This window comes from Ahaetulla prasina, chromosome 2, assembly GCF_028640845.1.
Source record: "Ahaetulla prasina isolate Xishuangbanna chromosome 2, ASM2864084v1, whole genome shotgun sequence".
In the NCBI taxonomy this organism is placed as follows: domain Eukaryota; kingdom Metazoa; phylum Chordata; class Lepidosauria; order Squamata; family Colubridae; genus Ahaetulla; species Ahaetulla prasina.
The window spans coordinates 67867829-67884484 of record NC_080540.1 but is presented as its reverse complement, the minus strand read 5'-3'; the positions used below and the strand labels follow the sequence as shown (position 1 = coordinate 67884484).

General features: G+C 35.9%; 1 protein-coding gene across 3 annotated transcripts in view; it reads right to left on the bottom strand.

The window, feature by feature from the left end:
- NUP210 (nucleoporin 210) overlaps positions 1-16656 on the bottom strand; it is a 119771-nt gene that overhangs the window by 25172 nt on the left and 77943 nt on the right. For all 3 annotated transcript variants that reach the window (XR_009153077.1, XM_058165748.1, XM_058165749.1), the window contains exons 17-25: positions 16322-16514; positions 15941-16047; positions 12424-12528; positions 11648-11749; positions 9708-9836; positions 7859-7986; positions 6666-6801; positions 5849-5911; positions 4388-4567 (exon numbers count right to left, since the gene is read on the bottom strand). Coding sequence is in view for 2 of the 3 variants with exons in the window: in XM_058165748.1 (XP_058021731.1) it covers positions 4388-4567; positions 5849-5911; positions 6666-6801; positions 7859-7986; positions 9708-9836; positions 11648-11749; positions 12424-12528; positions 15941-16047; positions 16322-16514 (1143 nt within the window). In the remaining variant the exon portion in view is untranslated. The remainder of the gene's footprint in view (positions 1-4387; positions 4568-5848; positions 5912-6665; positions 6802-7858; positions 7987-9707; positions 9837-11647; positions 11750-12423; positions 12529-15940; positions 16048-16321; positions 16515-16656) is intronic.

Below are 16656 nucleotides of genomic sequence, written 5' to 3'. Positions count from 1 at the left end.
TATATATATATATATATATATATATATATTTTCTGAGGTTTTCACGGTGTTTGTATGTAGGTCTTTGGTTGTTGGGTTTTCTCCGTGTAAAATTGGAAGTGTCTTGGCAACGTTTGTGAAGTCTCATTCGTCATCTTCAGGCTTCAACCGTGCTTCTGGGAGCAATGTGTGATTGCAGCTGTTTCTTCCTTTTAACTGCTAGTGGGGTTTGAACTGATTGGGTGGGAGCTTGGCTGTGCTCTGATTGGATGGGGTTTTGTGCTCTGATTGGCTGGGGTGTGTCCTGTGTTGGTGGGGGCTTGGTTGTGCTCAAATTAGTCTGAGTTGCAGGGGATTTGAGCTGGTGAGCTGCATAGCTGTTGTTTGGCTTTGAGGTCGTGCTACATCTTCATAGTGGGTCTGCTGCATGAATGGATTGGAGGGGTTTGAAATGGCAGCTGCAACATTAGCCATTTCAAACCCCTCCAATCCATTCATGCAGCAGACCCACTATGAAGATGTAGCACAACCACAAAGCCAAACAACAGCTATGCAGCTCACCAGCTCAAATCCCCCTGCAGCACAGACCAGACTGAGCACAACCAAGCCCCCACCAACACAGGACACACCCCCAGCCAATCAGAGCACAGAAAAACCCCATCCAATCAGAGCACAGCCAAGCTCCCACCCAATCAGTTCAAACCCCACTAGCAGTTAAAGGAAGAAACAGCTGCGATCACACATTGCTCCCAGAAGCACGCTGAAGCCTGAAGATGACGAATGAGACTTCAGGCTTCAGCGAAGAAGCAGCCAAGACACTTCCAATTTTACACGGGAGAAAACCCAAACAACTAAAGACCTATATATATATATATATATATATATATATATATATATATATATATATATATATATATATATATATATGTTTTATCTATGACATTTGTTTGTGTATACTGTTGTGACAAAAATAAAAATATATATATTTGTTGCCATTCACCATCTGAATCTAAACATTAGAAACACCAATAATTATTTATTCAAAGCGACTTCAACTTTATCCTAAAAGGAACATCAGAAAGCATTATACCGATTCAATTAATTGTGCTGTATGTCTGTATTTTCTTTCTCATATATATATATATATATATATATATATATATATATATATATATTTATATATATATATATATATATATATATATATATATATATATATATATATATGCTTTTTTATCTATGACATTTGTTTGTGTATACTGTTGTGACAAAAAATAAAAAAAATATATATTTGTTGCCATTCACCATCTGAATCTAAACATTAGAAACACCAATAATTATTTATTCAAAGCGACTTCAACTTTATCCTAAAAGGAACATCAGAAAGCATTATACCGATTCAATTAATTGTGCTGTATGTCTGTATTTTCTTTCATATATATATATATTCATATATATATATTTTCTTTCTCATATATATATATTTGTTTGTATGTAGGTCTTTGGTTATTGGGTTTTCTCCGTGTAAAATTGGAAATGTCTTGTAGCGTTTGTGAAGTCTCATTCGTCATCTTCAGGCTTCAGCGAAGAAGCACGGAGAATGAGACTTCGTCAAACGTCGCCAAGACACTTCCAATATTACACGGGAGAAAACCCAAACAACTAAAGACAGATTTATAAGTATATATATATATATATATATATATATATATATATATATATATATATATATATATATATATATATATATATGCTGTTTTATCTATGACATTTGTTTGTGTATACTGTTGTGACAAAAAATAAAAAAAATATATATTTGTTGCCATTCACCATCTGAATCTAAACATTAGAAACACCAATAATTATTTATTCAAAGCGACTTCAACTTTATCCTAAAAGGAACATCAGAAAGCATTATACCGATTCAATTAATTGTGCTGTATGTCTGTATTTTCTTTCATATATATATATATTCATATATATATATTTTCTTTTATATATATATATATATATATATATATATATATATATATATATATATATATATATATATATATATTTTCTGAGGTTTTCGTGGGTGTTTGTATGTAGGTCTTTGGTTATTCGGGTTTTCTCCGTGTAAAATTGGAAGTACTTCAATATATATATATATATATATATATATATATATATATATATATATATATATATATATATATATATATATATATATGCTGTTTTATCTATGACATTTGTTTGTGTATACTGTTGTGACAAAAAATAAAAAATATATATATTTGTTGCCATTCACCATCTGAATCTAAACATTAGAAACACCAATAATTATTTATTCAAAGCGACTCCAGCTAGCTTTACCGTGTCAAAGTGACCCACAAAAAAATTCAAAATTGCAAAAAGTGAATGTGTGGCTCAAATCAACCGACTAACCAATAACATAAAAAATAATAAACCCAAATCATATAACACAAAAGAATGAAGAGAATAATCAAAAAAAATCAAACAATTTATTCTAAACTATAGAGATGCCTGATATAGGTAAGTGCCATTTTTTCCTCTGGGATCTTGGGAATTATAATTTCCTTTTTGAAATTAAAGTAGAAACACTTGTATTGTTAATCTAAAGGGTGGAGTTTGATTAGATGGGATTAGCAGTTTCAGTCTAACCTTTAATTTTTATAGCTCATTTCTGCACTGAATTAGAAAAACAGTAAAAGACTTAAAGCCTAAGTGAGATACAACACATAATGGATGAAATTTCAGATGTGATATATAAATCAGAACACTGTAAAAACTCAAAGTCGAAGCCATGTGAGTATGTGAAATCTTTGCTCATCAGAATCTAGCCAAGCAAAGCAATACATAAATAGAAGAGATCCAAACATGATTGCAGAAAATATGACTTCAGCAACAGAGTGGTCAATGCCTGGAATGCACTACCTGATTCTGTGGTTTCTTCCCAAAACCCCCACAACTTTAACCTTAGACTGTCTACTGTTGCCCTCACCCCATTCCTAACAGGTCTGTAAGGGGTGTGTGTAAGAGCACCAGGGTACCTACCATCCCTGTCCTAACATTCTTTTTACTCTTACTCTTTTCTTGTATTAAAATTATGTTTATACTTTTACCTGTTATCTTATATATGTTTGACAAATAAAATAAATAGATAAATAAATAAAAAGTATATTGAAAACTGGGTAACAGATTCATGAACACAGCCTTGTTTAGAGTTTTCTGTTTCTATTTATCAGCAATGATAGTAGACAATATTCATGGGACAAAACGCGTACAGATAGCTAGATAATAAATGATTGAAAATAGATCTTTAATTTGATGTGTGTGTGAGGGGGGGGGAGAGAGGGAGGGAGGGAGGGAGACACAGAGACACACAGAGACCGAGTGACACAGAGAGAGAGAGATTGAGAGATTTATCAAGGTCAGGGATTTACTCATCCACACTTCATTTTGGAAAGGGAATAAATATTGACATAAGGCAGGATTGCTGTTCAAATGAAATGAATAAAGATTGCAACTCACTAAGCATTCTTTTCATGAACTGCAACAGAAGTTATATGGTTTTTAAAAAATGTGAACATTACTGTACATGGATAATGTTGCATTGTGAAAACAAAATCTATGAGAAGTTATTATTTATCATACTGATAGTAATAGGGCTATAGCCCAATAATCAAAGTTCTCAGAACAAATTATTAAAAAACAGGAAAAAGGAAAACCAAAATAAAAATAAGAGTGCCTCTTGTGCATGCTCCTGGAACATATTTACTTGTTTGGTACAATTTGTTATGGTTTTATGCTTTAGAGGTTTAGCATAAAAGATCAAAAATGACATTAAGGAAACTGGTAAAATAAATAACATGTTATCTAATATAAAACAAACTATACAAGCAAAACCCAGCATTAAATTACATACAGTGCTGGTAATCCTAGCTTAATGACAATTCCTTCAGTCAGTTAATTATAACAGTACTGAATCAGTGGTAGATATAACCAAATCTTGAAGATATGGCCATCTTTGCCATCCATACATCCATGAAAAAGTTTGCCTTGTCCTAAACTGTCATTTTAAGGGTTAATAGTATTTTAATATCAAATCTGGATGGGGATCTAGCTAAGATTAAAAAGCACATTTTTGAATTGATCATGTCTATCTTTTTCTCTGAATGGCACTAAGGCTTTGAACATAATGATGTATCTACCAGTCCATGTCTCTGAGCTCATGGTTTCCCACTGATTAAGTACTTTATTTGTAAAGAGCCTACATATGGCACATCTACCAACAATTAACTGGGATCCATTCTTCATTTTAAAATGATAAGAGATGCTTAAAAAACTTTTCATAAGCCTACACATCAGCTCAGAGGTATTATATATACATATATCAGGATGTTACCTGGGATGCAACCACAACCTTGCCAGCTTCTGTGTGAACTGCTTGAACCATTCCCAGTATGGTACTGTTGCCCACTGCTTTGCCAGTTATAAAGCCACTGTTGTTTACGGAAGCAATGCTGGGATCATGGATGGAAAAGATGATGTTGAACTGAGGCTGTGGCCCTCCCTCCGAAGTAATCTGTGGTTAGTTATTTAAAAAAATTAAAATTACTTTCTCATTTGTTCTCAATTTATAGGTTGAATAAGATCTGGTAACAGGTACTTATATTCTAATAATACAACAGATGCAAACTGAAGTTGCCAATGATACAAAGCTATTTGTCATTATATTGTTATTTAAAGACGACAGAAGAGGAAGAGGCAGATTATTAAGCATATAATTCACTCTCGCCCAACTTATGGTTTCTAGGCTCCAGGTCCCCCCCTTACACACACATATTCCAGGTCCCCCCCCCCACACACACACATTCAAAGTTGCTGTACTCATGCATAATCCCACACACCAAAGCCTTGGACGTGTGTGGGATTATGCATGTGTACAGCAAGTAGACTTTTATGTGATGCACTGAAAGGTTGAGGATGAGTATAAAATGCTTGTATTTTTTTTTTTTATTCACCTGGATATATACTTTCAAGATCAAATTACTTGTTAGATTTCTCTTATGACTTTTCTTTCCTTGCAACATTCCAATCTACAGATAGTCCTCAACCACTGCAATTGGGACCAGCAACTCAGTCGCTAAGCGAGGTGGTTGTAAACTGAAATACCACGTGATTGTGCCAACTTTCATTTCAGTGAGTCACCCGCAGTTGTTAGTGTGAAGTCACGTGTGACTAGTGGCTTTCTGCTGGCTTCCCCGCTGACTTTTCTTGTCAGAAACTGGTTCTGAAGGTCACAAAGGACAATCATATGATTGCGGGATACCACAACCATTGTAAATGTGTGCTGACTTCCAAGTACCTGGATAGTGATCATGTGACCACAGGGACACTGTGACAGCCACAATTTTGAGGACTGGTCATAAGTCTCCTTTTTCAGTGCTATCCTAACTTCCAACAGTTGCTGAACTAGTGGTAGATAAGCGAAGACTACCTATAATTATTGAATAGTTATTGGAATGGATGAAAAATGTTTCCCACAGTTTTTTAAGTTTGATATGTGCGAACTCTGAGGATAAGGCAGCTAAAAGTCTGGAAATGATTATTTTTTTTAGTTCTAACATTGCCTTCTAGTCATCCTCATCAAGAAATTGCTCTCTACTGAACTTTCAGTTTAAGAATTCTGGAACTTATAGTAGCCAAGCATTTGGAAATTACCAAATTGGGTAAAGTTGCTACGCAGATTGATGGAAAACCACACATCAAGGAATAAGGTTAAGATTACTTTCTATTCAAGCATACACTAATGTCCCTCTTAGGAAATAATTAGTTCAGACATAATAATTTCAAAACAACTTACTTGAATCACTGCACCTATGAGTAAGGTGACTTTTTTTGGTATCAATTTAAAAGGAGGAAATACCTAGGAGAAAAATTAATGTTTATTTATAAAGTTAAAATCCAACTATAATGGAACAATATAACGATTTTCATTTCAGCATACCTTCCTGCTCTACATTTGATTTTTCTTTTTAGAGTGGCTTTATTTTGTCCTTTTAAACTTCTGCACTCAAAGTAGTTTGCAATTCCGCCCCTCTGCCTTGCCATTATTTTTCTCTTAAATTTTCCTACTTTGAAAAGCATTTTAGTGTTTTCCCCCCTTGTTTGTGGCTGTGTTCTGCCAATTCCGATCCTTGTTGTCGTCTTCTTTCATTTTAAAATTATTTTATTATCCAGCAAATTACCCTTATCCTATTGCAACAACTTTGGAGCTTGAGCATTTTCATGGCATTTATCTTATTAATCCTCAGCTTCGTTTTGAACTATTATCTCAAGTGCATTTTTCCTCTACTTTCTGCTTGTCCTTTCCATCCTCATCACTGCCCAACATTTAATTCCATGGCCTCCTTTGTTTGGATAAGTGCAAAGAAAGCAAAAGAATCATCTAGGCTCTGATACTTACTAGCATGATTAGTAACGTCTTTCCTGATTTATCAAGCTAAGTGCAAAGCATTACCACATCCATATTTCTGCCTAATGATACGGGTATTTGTCCATTAAAATAATTTTGCTTTCAGTTTTTAAAATCATTTTGAGTGATGAGCTTTTCTGGCTGAGAAGCATGATTATAAAAAGTCACCCTAAAAGCATGAATAGCTAACAATGAATATATTTACTTCAATCTGCTGTGGAACCGAATAGATCTTTTCACCATATCTGTCAGTGACAACTCCTGTAACACTGGTTTGACCTATGGCCATGCCTTGCACAAGAAAAACAGCTGTGTATTCATCAGAAGTTTCACCAAGGGCTCTGAAATAATAAAATGAATTAGTAGACATCTGAATGTGCCTTTAGAAGCACTAAAGAGCAATTGCCTCAATTTAATTCAATGCAGAATTTTCAGTTGTATCCATTTGCAATGATGAGCAGATAACATAGTGAGAAATATCAACAAGACTATGTGATGAGCTGTATAAAACAATTGTAGTGGTCTGCCGGTGGCCTGTGGAGCTGGCAGCAGAGTCAGACAATGAGAAGGTTGGGGAGGAACATGGGCCAGTCCTAGAGTCTGGGAAAGGCTTGGATGAAGGCTCTGCGTCGGAGGCAGAGAGGGGGCCAGGACCATCTGGGAGTTATGTGCTGCCTCCAGAGCAGCACATCAGCGAGGCAGAGGAGCAGGGAGCCTATTCCCAGTGCATGCATGCGCAGAGCTGCCAGAAGGCAAGAACAGTTAAGACAAAAGGGACCATTGGAGATAATTGGCCCCTCCCATAAGACATAAAGGAGGAGCAAAAGAATGTGAGCCTTTGCAGGAAGCAACTTTGTTCATTCTAATCCGTTTAAATTCTGAAGCTCCATTTTGACTCTGTGCTCCGAGTGGCCTTGCAAAGCTAACTGCAAATTAGGTCTTTGGCAGTGTGTCAAGGGAGATAAAGGTGGGTGCTTATCAGTCTTATCCCGAAGGACTATGGAAGACTTCTGTTGGACTCTTTACAAACTTTTGAGACTCATGACGGGTTGTTGAGGGTTTTTGGGACTGATCGTGTGCTTTTTATTGTCCCAGGAAGCCTAGGTCAGAACAACAATGAAAAGATAACCAAAAACTTAATAACTGTGTTATTAAGTTAGACATCTTGTGACTGCAATGGATGTATGACCTCACTTTCATTGTGATTAAGCAAATTACTGTGTGATTCTTAAGCAAGACATTACTTGACTGTGACTTGTGATTTTCCTGCCAGCTTCTCTATCAACTCGGCTTGTCAGAAGCTAGCTGTGAAGCACTGAAATGATGATAATGTGATCATGGAATGTTGTGACAGTCATAAATATAAAACAGAGTATAACAAATTAACATCGCACTTACTTTAAGGAAATAATCTGAGATGCTGCTCTTAGAGTTAAGTTCATGAATTTGAAGTTTTTACTGTGAAAGTATTTCTTCGAAGCATCCAGCACTCTGACATAGGCTTTAACACTTTTGCCAATTTCTACCTACAATACATATTTATAGAGTTTTGCATTTCAATTCAAACAATACATTCTGTTTATCTGTAGCTTAAAATATTGTGCACCACGATCAGTCTACTAGTACAGAATTACTGCCATCAAAGTGATTTCACTATCTCTTAGCAACTGTAGATTGCAATCAAACTTGCTTTTATGTCAGCTTTCTTCGATGTACTGGATTATATCTACACCATTCACAGACAGTATAATCCCCGTTTGCCATTCTATAATAAACTGTGGAATAAGTCAACGCTGGGAAAGAGGTTTCACATTATTCATCAATAATGTGATAAAGGCACTATTTTATTTATTTACTATATATCCTTTTGTTATTTTTAAAGTCAAGGGAGAGAACATAGGAATACGACTTCCTTCTCCTATTTTCTCCACAACAGTAACCCTATGAGATGAAGTGAGCTGAGATGGAATGACTGGTCCAAAGTCACCCAGCTATCTTTCATGGCTAAGGTGGGACTAGATCTTACCAGTCTCCTGGTTTCTAGTCTGATAGCCACTTGACCAAACTAGCTGAACATACTAATTGAACTTTTGAACTGCATTTAGCTTAGTTACCTTAGGCTTATCAAATACACCCTTATGTTAAGACAAGGCCTGTTGGTTGCCTGCTGTTCCCAAAGCATACCCTACAACTCTGATTGCATCATTGAAATTTGGCAGCAAAATGGCAATTTTTGGTAATTATACTTTTTTCCCCTTCCCTTTTCTTTTATAGAGGAATGCCTGTTTATGGAGATTCTCAATCCTCCAGGTCATGGTTGCCCAAAGCAAGTGGATTTTCTTGGTCTTTTTTCCTCTTCAGTTCTGACTGAATGGTGAGGGATATCTTTTTGATAAAACAATTTCATTCCCCTTTTTAAATTAACTCTAAATTGTGCTATCAAAATTCAGGTTGTTTTGGAGAAGTTCGGTGGATAGGTTAGGGGAGAAAAAAATAGGTTAAATCTGCTTCTAAGAGACTTTCAACTTTCCTCCCCATACTTAAGTAACCCCCTCTGCCCAAATAGGTTAGATTGTTAGAATTGGCTCTCATATTGTGGGATAGGCCACAAACTGAAATGCATGCTCAAGTTGCATGAGCTTCTTATATCCATGTTCAAACAATATGACTTCTCAATATTTTATTAGAACTCGGACTTAGTTCTGGGGGGAAAAGCCATTAACACTGCTTTCACTTGCAATATGTTAATATATACACATATACCTATACATACCTATACATATACATATACATATATACCTATACATACATACATACATACATACATACATACATACATACATACATATAACTATAGATCTGTTACATATTTTAGACACCTTAGAAAGTCTTGGCTGCTTATCAGTAGAACAGAATATGATCTAGAAGTATCCTTGGTGCCTGCTGAGCTTGGTTGTTTTCTTGCCAACTTTTATTACCAAACTAGATAACATAATAAGCTGGTAATGAAATGTCTGCAACAAAACAACCAAGCTCATAGAGCACCAAGGACCCCACAGTTCAACCCTGAGCTACAAATATTCTCTTCTATTGGTATTCTTAAATGTATTCCTTCGAGCAAAATAAATCATAAATGAAACTCTAACCATTTGCCCATAATGAATTAATCTTGAAGAATCTTTGAATATATATTTTATTGTCACAGTAAACAGTGTAGCAAACCATTCATTTAGAACTGAATACTAACCTTATCAACAATTCCAACATATACTCCTTGTATATTAGAAACATACACATCAGTTTTAGCAATGGTGGAAGATGCAAGACACAAGTCATGTATCATTACAGATACTGACCCTGGATATAAGGGATATATCTACAATAAGGAGATGAAAATGAAATCAAATGTTCTTAATTAGTTATTGTGACTATTCTTTACTTAAAGCTATTGTGCTTTAAGGAAATAACAAATGGTAAGTAACAGTGACAAAAGAAAATTGTGTAGTTAAGATTAAGGAGGACATTTTTCCACAGAAGATGTTCGTTCCAAATGAAGTTTTAAAATATATTCGAGGAATCTAATTTCACCAAGACAATAGAAACAACCTGCAGGTAACAACTGCATTCAGTTGCTTCTAATGCAACTATTAGCCTCCAGTCTTGTATTCCTTCTTTGGAAACAGGAAGAGAAAAACAAAACACAAATCTTGGCAAGAAAGGATTTTATAAATAAGTCCTTAAAAGGGAGTATACAGACTGAATTTACGGAAAAAAGAAAGCATCTCTACTGCTGAACATTTTATTCTTAATGACACCACATAAATTGATGGAGGTTATGTTCCTGAAGAACAATTTCACATTTCAGTGAAAACTTTTAATCACAAGGGCTTTTTGTCATATCTCACAAGGTATTACAATTTTCTGTAATGTCTTCAACCCATTTCTTTTAGCTTTGGCTGTCACTATCTTTGAGCTCACACATTTTTTGAAACCATTGGAAGCAGATAGCCTATGAAAGTCTGACACTTTGTAAAGGATTTAGTCTAATTTCATTACCTAGACACAGGGAACTTCAAATGCCACACAAAGCAATGAGATTTATCAATTGATTTAGCTTTACAATATTTCTATTTCATGGTCCAAAATATATTATATCCTAGAGCTGCTGACATCAGAAGAGACAAGGCTGATCTCGTCTTCAAATTTAAAACTCTCACACTCATCCACATGTAAAGCAAGTTATATAAATAAGGATGTAAAAACATGAAAGGACAGAAATTATTTGGATGAATGTCAGGCTGAATGGTAAATTGTTATTTAATTAATTGGTGTTTACTCAATATGATAATAGTCACACTCCAGACAGAATTTTACTTTGCTGAATATAAGTCTAACTTGAGCAAAGTAAATTTATACAGAATATAGTGAAGGCCCATCCGACCATTAAGAAACTGCCCCCATTCACCCCCAATGGATATTGTCTGTCTATCTCTCTGTCTCTCTGTCTCTCTGTGTGTATGTGTGGTTTCAAATAAAGTCTTGACTTCTGGCAATTGCTGGCCTAAGCCCTTACAGTTTTCTTGGCAATATTTTGGGAGGTGGTTTGCCATTGCCTTCTTCCTAGGGTTGAGACTGTGTGACTGGCCCAAAGTTACATAGCTGGCTTCATGCCCTAGGCAGGACTAGAATTCACAATCTCCTATTTTCTAGCTTGGTACCAACTAGAACTAGCCTGTTACTTTAGCAGTAGCAATAGCACTTAAACTTCTATACTGTTCCATAGTGCTTTACTGCCCTCTCTAAGCAGTTTACAGAGTCAATATATTGCTCCCAACAATCTGAGTTCTCATTTTACTAACCTTGGAAGGATGGCAGGCTAAGTCAACCGTGAGCTTGTCAGGATTGAACTGCTGCCCTGCAATACTGCATTCTAACCACTGCGCCACCACAGCTCCTTTAAGAATGTTTTTTTGCTTTTGGAACAAAGCAGAACAGACTTACATGTCTTCTTACTATCCTGACATAATTAGGACGTGGTGAACTCTTATTCCATGATTTTTGCAAGTCTGTATTTTTAAGATCATTTGATTTAAAGTTCTCCCAATACACTTTACAAAATCCAAAGGATTTTCAATGTTTTTTTTTCCTCAAAAGAAGAAATAAATTATTTGCATCATAAATACTTACCAGAGCGATGTCTTTACCTTCTTCATATACTATTTTAACAATGTCAACAACGCTAGTATTAATAAAAAAATATCCAGAGCCCCCATTAATAATCAGTTCGGCCTGTGAAGAAAAGCACATTTTAGAAAATTCACACTGAGATATCAGTTATTATCTGTGTTTCTCTGAAAATAAGACTGGGTCTTATTTTCTTTTTGGCCTCCAAGATAAACACTAGGGCTTATTTTCAGGGGGATGTCTTATTTTTTCCCCCATGTACGGGAGACTCACATTTTCTGTTTGCTTGTGGCAGGGCAACAGGCTGTGTGGCACACTGGTGCCACTGCCATGAGGCAGGGTGGGTTGGAGCTGCTCCATGTGTCCTGCACCAGCTTACCTCAGATGCCCTAGGCAAGGCCATCCATGCTCTTCACCTTATGGCTACACACTATTCGGCCTACTACTCTGTTGTAGCCATGAGCAAACAGAAGAAGTGGGCCAGGAGCCATGTGAGTTCCTACTGGATATGGCTGCCATGCTGAAGCCACGAGGCAGGTGTCAGGGCATGGATGACCTGACTCCAGAGGCCCTGAGTTAAGCTGATGTGGGGCGCGTGTAGGGCAGCTCCACTACCACCCACCTTGTGGCTGTGACACTGTGAGCAACCTGACGAAATGGGCCAGTTACTGGCTGTGCAGGCTCTTAGTAGGGCTTATTTGGGGGCACATGTGTAAAAACATGCTATGGCTTATTTTCGGGAGAGGTACACATATACAGATACAAACACACAGACCTACCTTAACTGCCTGATGATTATAAATAGTCACTTCTTTAGGATTCATTTTAACATCTTCCACAAGTATTAGTTTAATACCTGCATTTACAGGTAAAAGAGCTTGATACTATAAAGATGAAGCAAGAAAACAAAGCAAAATAGATATTGAAGATGATAACAATATGGAAGAATGATTTAGAAAAGTAAGCTAGACTGGTACCATTGGACTAGAACTAGGGAGACTTGTATTCATGTCCACCCTTAACTCTGAAAAAAAGTAGATTCTAGATTATTTGGTTCTAGTAACAAGTTCAGCATTACCAGATCTTTATTTTAAGAAAACATGCATTTGTATATTTATATTTATGAATGCCAATGTATTTCAATATGCTCTCCAGAATAATCCCAACCATCAGCTTATCATCAATACAAGCTGCATTCATCAACAATGAATGCAGCTTGTATTTTATCTAATTGTGTTAGCTAACTGAGCTCCATGAAACATTGGCTTCATACCTTCCTGATATTAATCTAATTCTAATTTCTTATCCAAATTTCTTGTTTTTCCTCCATTTCCTTACTTTCATGACAATATCAAAACTTAACAAATTCATGGCATTACATAAAAATGAAATCCTCCTATCATGTGTTATATATGAATAAATGGCACTAAATTTTATTCAGAGTTTGAGGGAAATGGGTGGTTCCAAGATATGAAAAATAATAAAATAAATAAATAAAGAAGCATAATAGCTGCATAACTTGGTTTGGTAATTAAATACATAAATATATTTATATGTATTATTTAAATAATTATTTGGATGTTCTGTTTATATATTTGTACTGAAAAATACAACCCTTGTGTAATAGCCAAATATATTTCAGTAATAGGGGATACAGGCAGTATATCAATTTATAAATTATTATTTTTTAAAAAATAATTTCTCTAAGTACTGTTATAATTATTTCCTAAAGTGAACTGACAATCATCTTTATCTAGATGAATTATCTTAGATGAAATATTAATTTTGACCTTGGAAATACTTAAACATTTATTATTTGCATGTTTGTGTAAACATATAAGAGCTCCATCCCACAAAAATACAAATAACGGAGAAACTGTATGTCAACAGTAGAAGACAAGCTTTGCATGCAAAGCGTTTCAACTTTTAAGACCTGGAAAAATCATTTTCACTGTCAACAGCAGGGGTGAAATGCTCCCGGTTCGGACCGGATCGCGTGATCCAGTAGCGATCAGGGCAGGTACTTCAGAGAACTGGTAGCAAAAATCCCTGCCCGCCCCCTCCCCACTGCCCATGTCTTGCTGTTCCTCTTCTCTGTCCCTGAAGCTCTCGGTTGTGATATAGCTGCAAACAGCTTTAAATGACTGCCCGGCGCTTCAAATGACTGCCCAGCGCTGTAGGCGGCTAGTAGACTGGTGCCTCTATTTTTAAAGAAGGTAGACCGGTGCACTCCCAAAAAAAAGGCAATTAGTAGACCGGTGCCTCTATTTTTAAAGAACGTAGACCGGTCCACTCCCAAAAAAGGCAAGTAGACCAGTACGGCTCTCCTAGACTAAAGCAAGCCTGGTAGACCGGTATGTTTCCTGATTAGAAAAAAGATTTTTTTTGGTAAAAAAACTCACAGTAACTCTGAAAGAATCGAACAGAAATGGGCTGGAAGCCAGATTGGGTGAGGTGCAGCTGCTTTTACATTGTGTTTGAGTCAAGTTGTGTTGTGTTGTTTGTGTGTAAAGTGTGAAAGTTGGTTTTTCGTACCTCTTATTGTTTTTTATACTTTATTATTTTTATTATTTATTGTTATTGTCTACGCCCACCCAGTCATCTGACCACCAAGCCACACCCATCAATTAAGCCACACCCACAGAACTGGTAGGGAAAATTTTTAGATTTCATCCCTGATCAACAGTACGGAGCAACATGAACTAGTCACCTGACTATTATAAGATTCTTTTCAAATTTTTGCTATGAGAGTTTAGATATATCATAACAATGAAGTTAGAATGTAGAATGGATTTGGAGTTATCAATTCAAGTTTACTCTATAGTCCTCTTCATTATTTTGTGACATGTAGGATGGAAGTCCTATAATTATAATTCACATAAATTGGAAATTTATGTCTACTGTTCTTCAAAATTATAATAAGCAGGATGTTAGGGTTCCAAGTAGCATCCCGAACAAAAAAAGACTCCGAGGCTTGAAATTCCTCAAAGGTCCATTTTATTAGAGATGCCATATTGGCACATCTGGGAAAACCCAAATCTGAAAGTTTCCAGGTTTTCCCCACCCATAGTAAAGTCCAAATCCCTGCCCAGCGCCCACAAGTTCATCACATGGTCAAATCAAAGCACCGTCCCAACTGGAGATGCCTCCCAGCCACACCCCTCCATGTGAGAGGCAAGAATCCTTGACTCTCTGAGAAAGGAATGTTATTATGACTATATATCACCCCTACTCCATACAATCCCCCCTCCCAGTTTCCCATAGTAGTAAATGTGGCAGGCCTGAAGGCCCAATGCAAAAGATGGCTTCCAGGCCTGACACAAGGAATTTGGCCTGCTGAAATGTTAAGTAGTGATGATCTGACTGTTTTCCAAACTTAGTATTTTCAGCATTCCCCCCCCACCCCTTGTTCCAACTTGGGAACAAGAATATGGAAACAAGGATACAGTTCTTTTCAGTATATTTTCTTGAAAGATTAGGCATGCCAATTCATTCAGGGAAAATATATGCTACTGTTTAGAGGCATAATATTACTAAGTCTTCAGTAACAAATGTTACACCTTACCTTAGTTCTACAATCCCTTGTATTCAAACCTAAATGCACTAAATATAATTAAAAATATGTAAATGCAAATATTAAGTCTGCAGGATCCAATCTGGGTTGGTCATTCAGAATAACTTATGACCATTTTTCACATTTATGACCACTGGAGGAGCCCCATCATCACATGATCAAAATTTAGACTCTTGGCAACTGACTCATATTTATGACCGTTGCAGTGTCCTGTGATCATCTTTTGAGACCTTCTGACAAGCAAAGTCAATGGGGAAGACAAATTCACTTAACAATTGGGTTACTAACTGAACAACTGCAATGATTCACTTAACAACTATAATAAGAACAGTCAGAAAATGGGGCAAAATTCATTTAACAGCTCACTTAGCAATAGAAATTTTGGGCTCTATTGTGATCATGAGTCCAAGATTATACTGCTTATGGTTAACTCTGATATTACAGTCAGTTTTTTGACAACTGAACCTTCTTCAGGTTAAACCTGCATTTACAGAAAAATATGCAAAGAACAATTTAGAGGCTACCAAAAAGAATAATGCGTAGGAAGGGGAGGATGGATTTCAAAGCTAGAAAATCCATTTTAGTATTTTGTTTTACTTCTACGGGTCTAAATTATAATACTTTAGAATGATGGTAAAATACAGTATATTAATATTGTATTAGGAAATAGAAATAAAAGATATATCTTATTGGGGCAGTAATCTGAGATAAAATGGTATTACCGGTTTCTTTACTTCATTAGTAATCAAATGGGTAAGCTGATAGCCAACTGCGGTAGCTGATATTATTGTTGCTCCTGGTTTATGATGAACTAAAACAGTTTGCAGACCTAAAAAAGGGCAGAGAAAATTGGAAAAGCAGTGTGTACTGCTGAATAAACCATCAGAACACAGGACCACAGCAATAAAGTAGTCTTCAAAGTTACACAGCCCCTCCCATTTTTTAATATCCTTAGAAAAATATGACACTTCTTTCAAAATAACTTTCTGGGTCTATGAACAAAGTTTCATTGCAGAAAGCAAAGGCTGGTAGTGATGGAATAAGCAGTATTAGTATCACAAGGGAACTGAATGAATATTTTAAAAAATGTGAGGGAACAGTACCTTGCATTTTCTTCTGACTGTTTCCATGATCTTTCATAGACAATTCCATAGGCATCCTGGCCTCTATGCTAGCTAGTAAATGGTCTGTTGATTCCCAGGTTATAGTAAGAGAACTAAAATTGTCAAATTTATTCCCCTGATGATCATAAACGTCTAGCTCCAATACTGGGTTGCGGAAAATTGAAATGGGGACCTAGAAGATAATTATTTTGTTTATAAATATGAAAAATATCTTTAAAAATATACATGCACCTGAGCGCAAAAAAAATGCACAAGATTAAAAACTGGCCATATTCAACTATATTGAACAAACCAAATATTTCAGCAAGATTTTA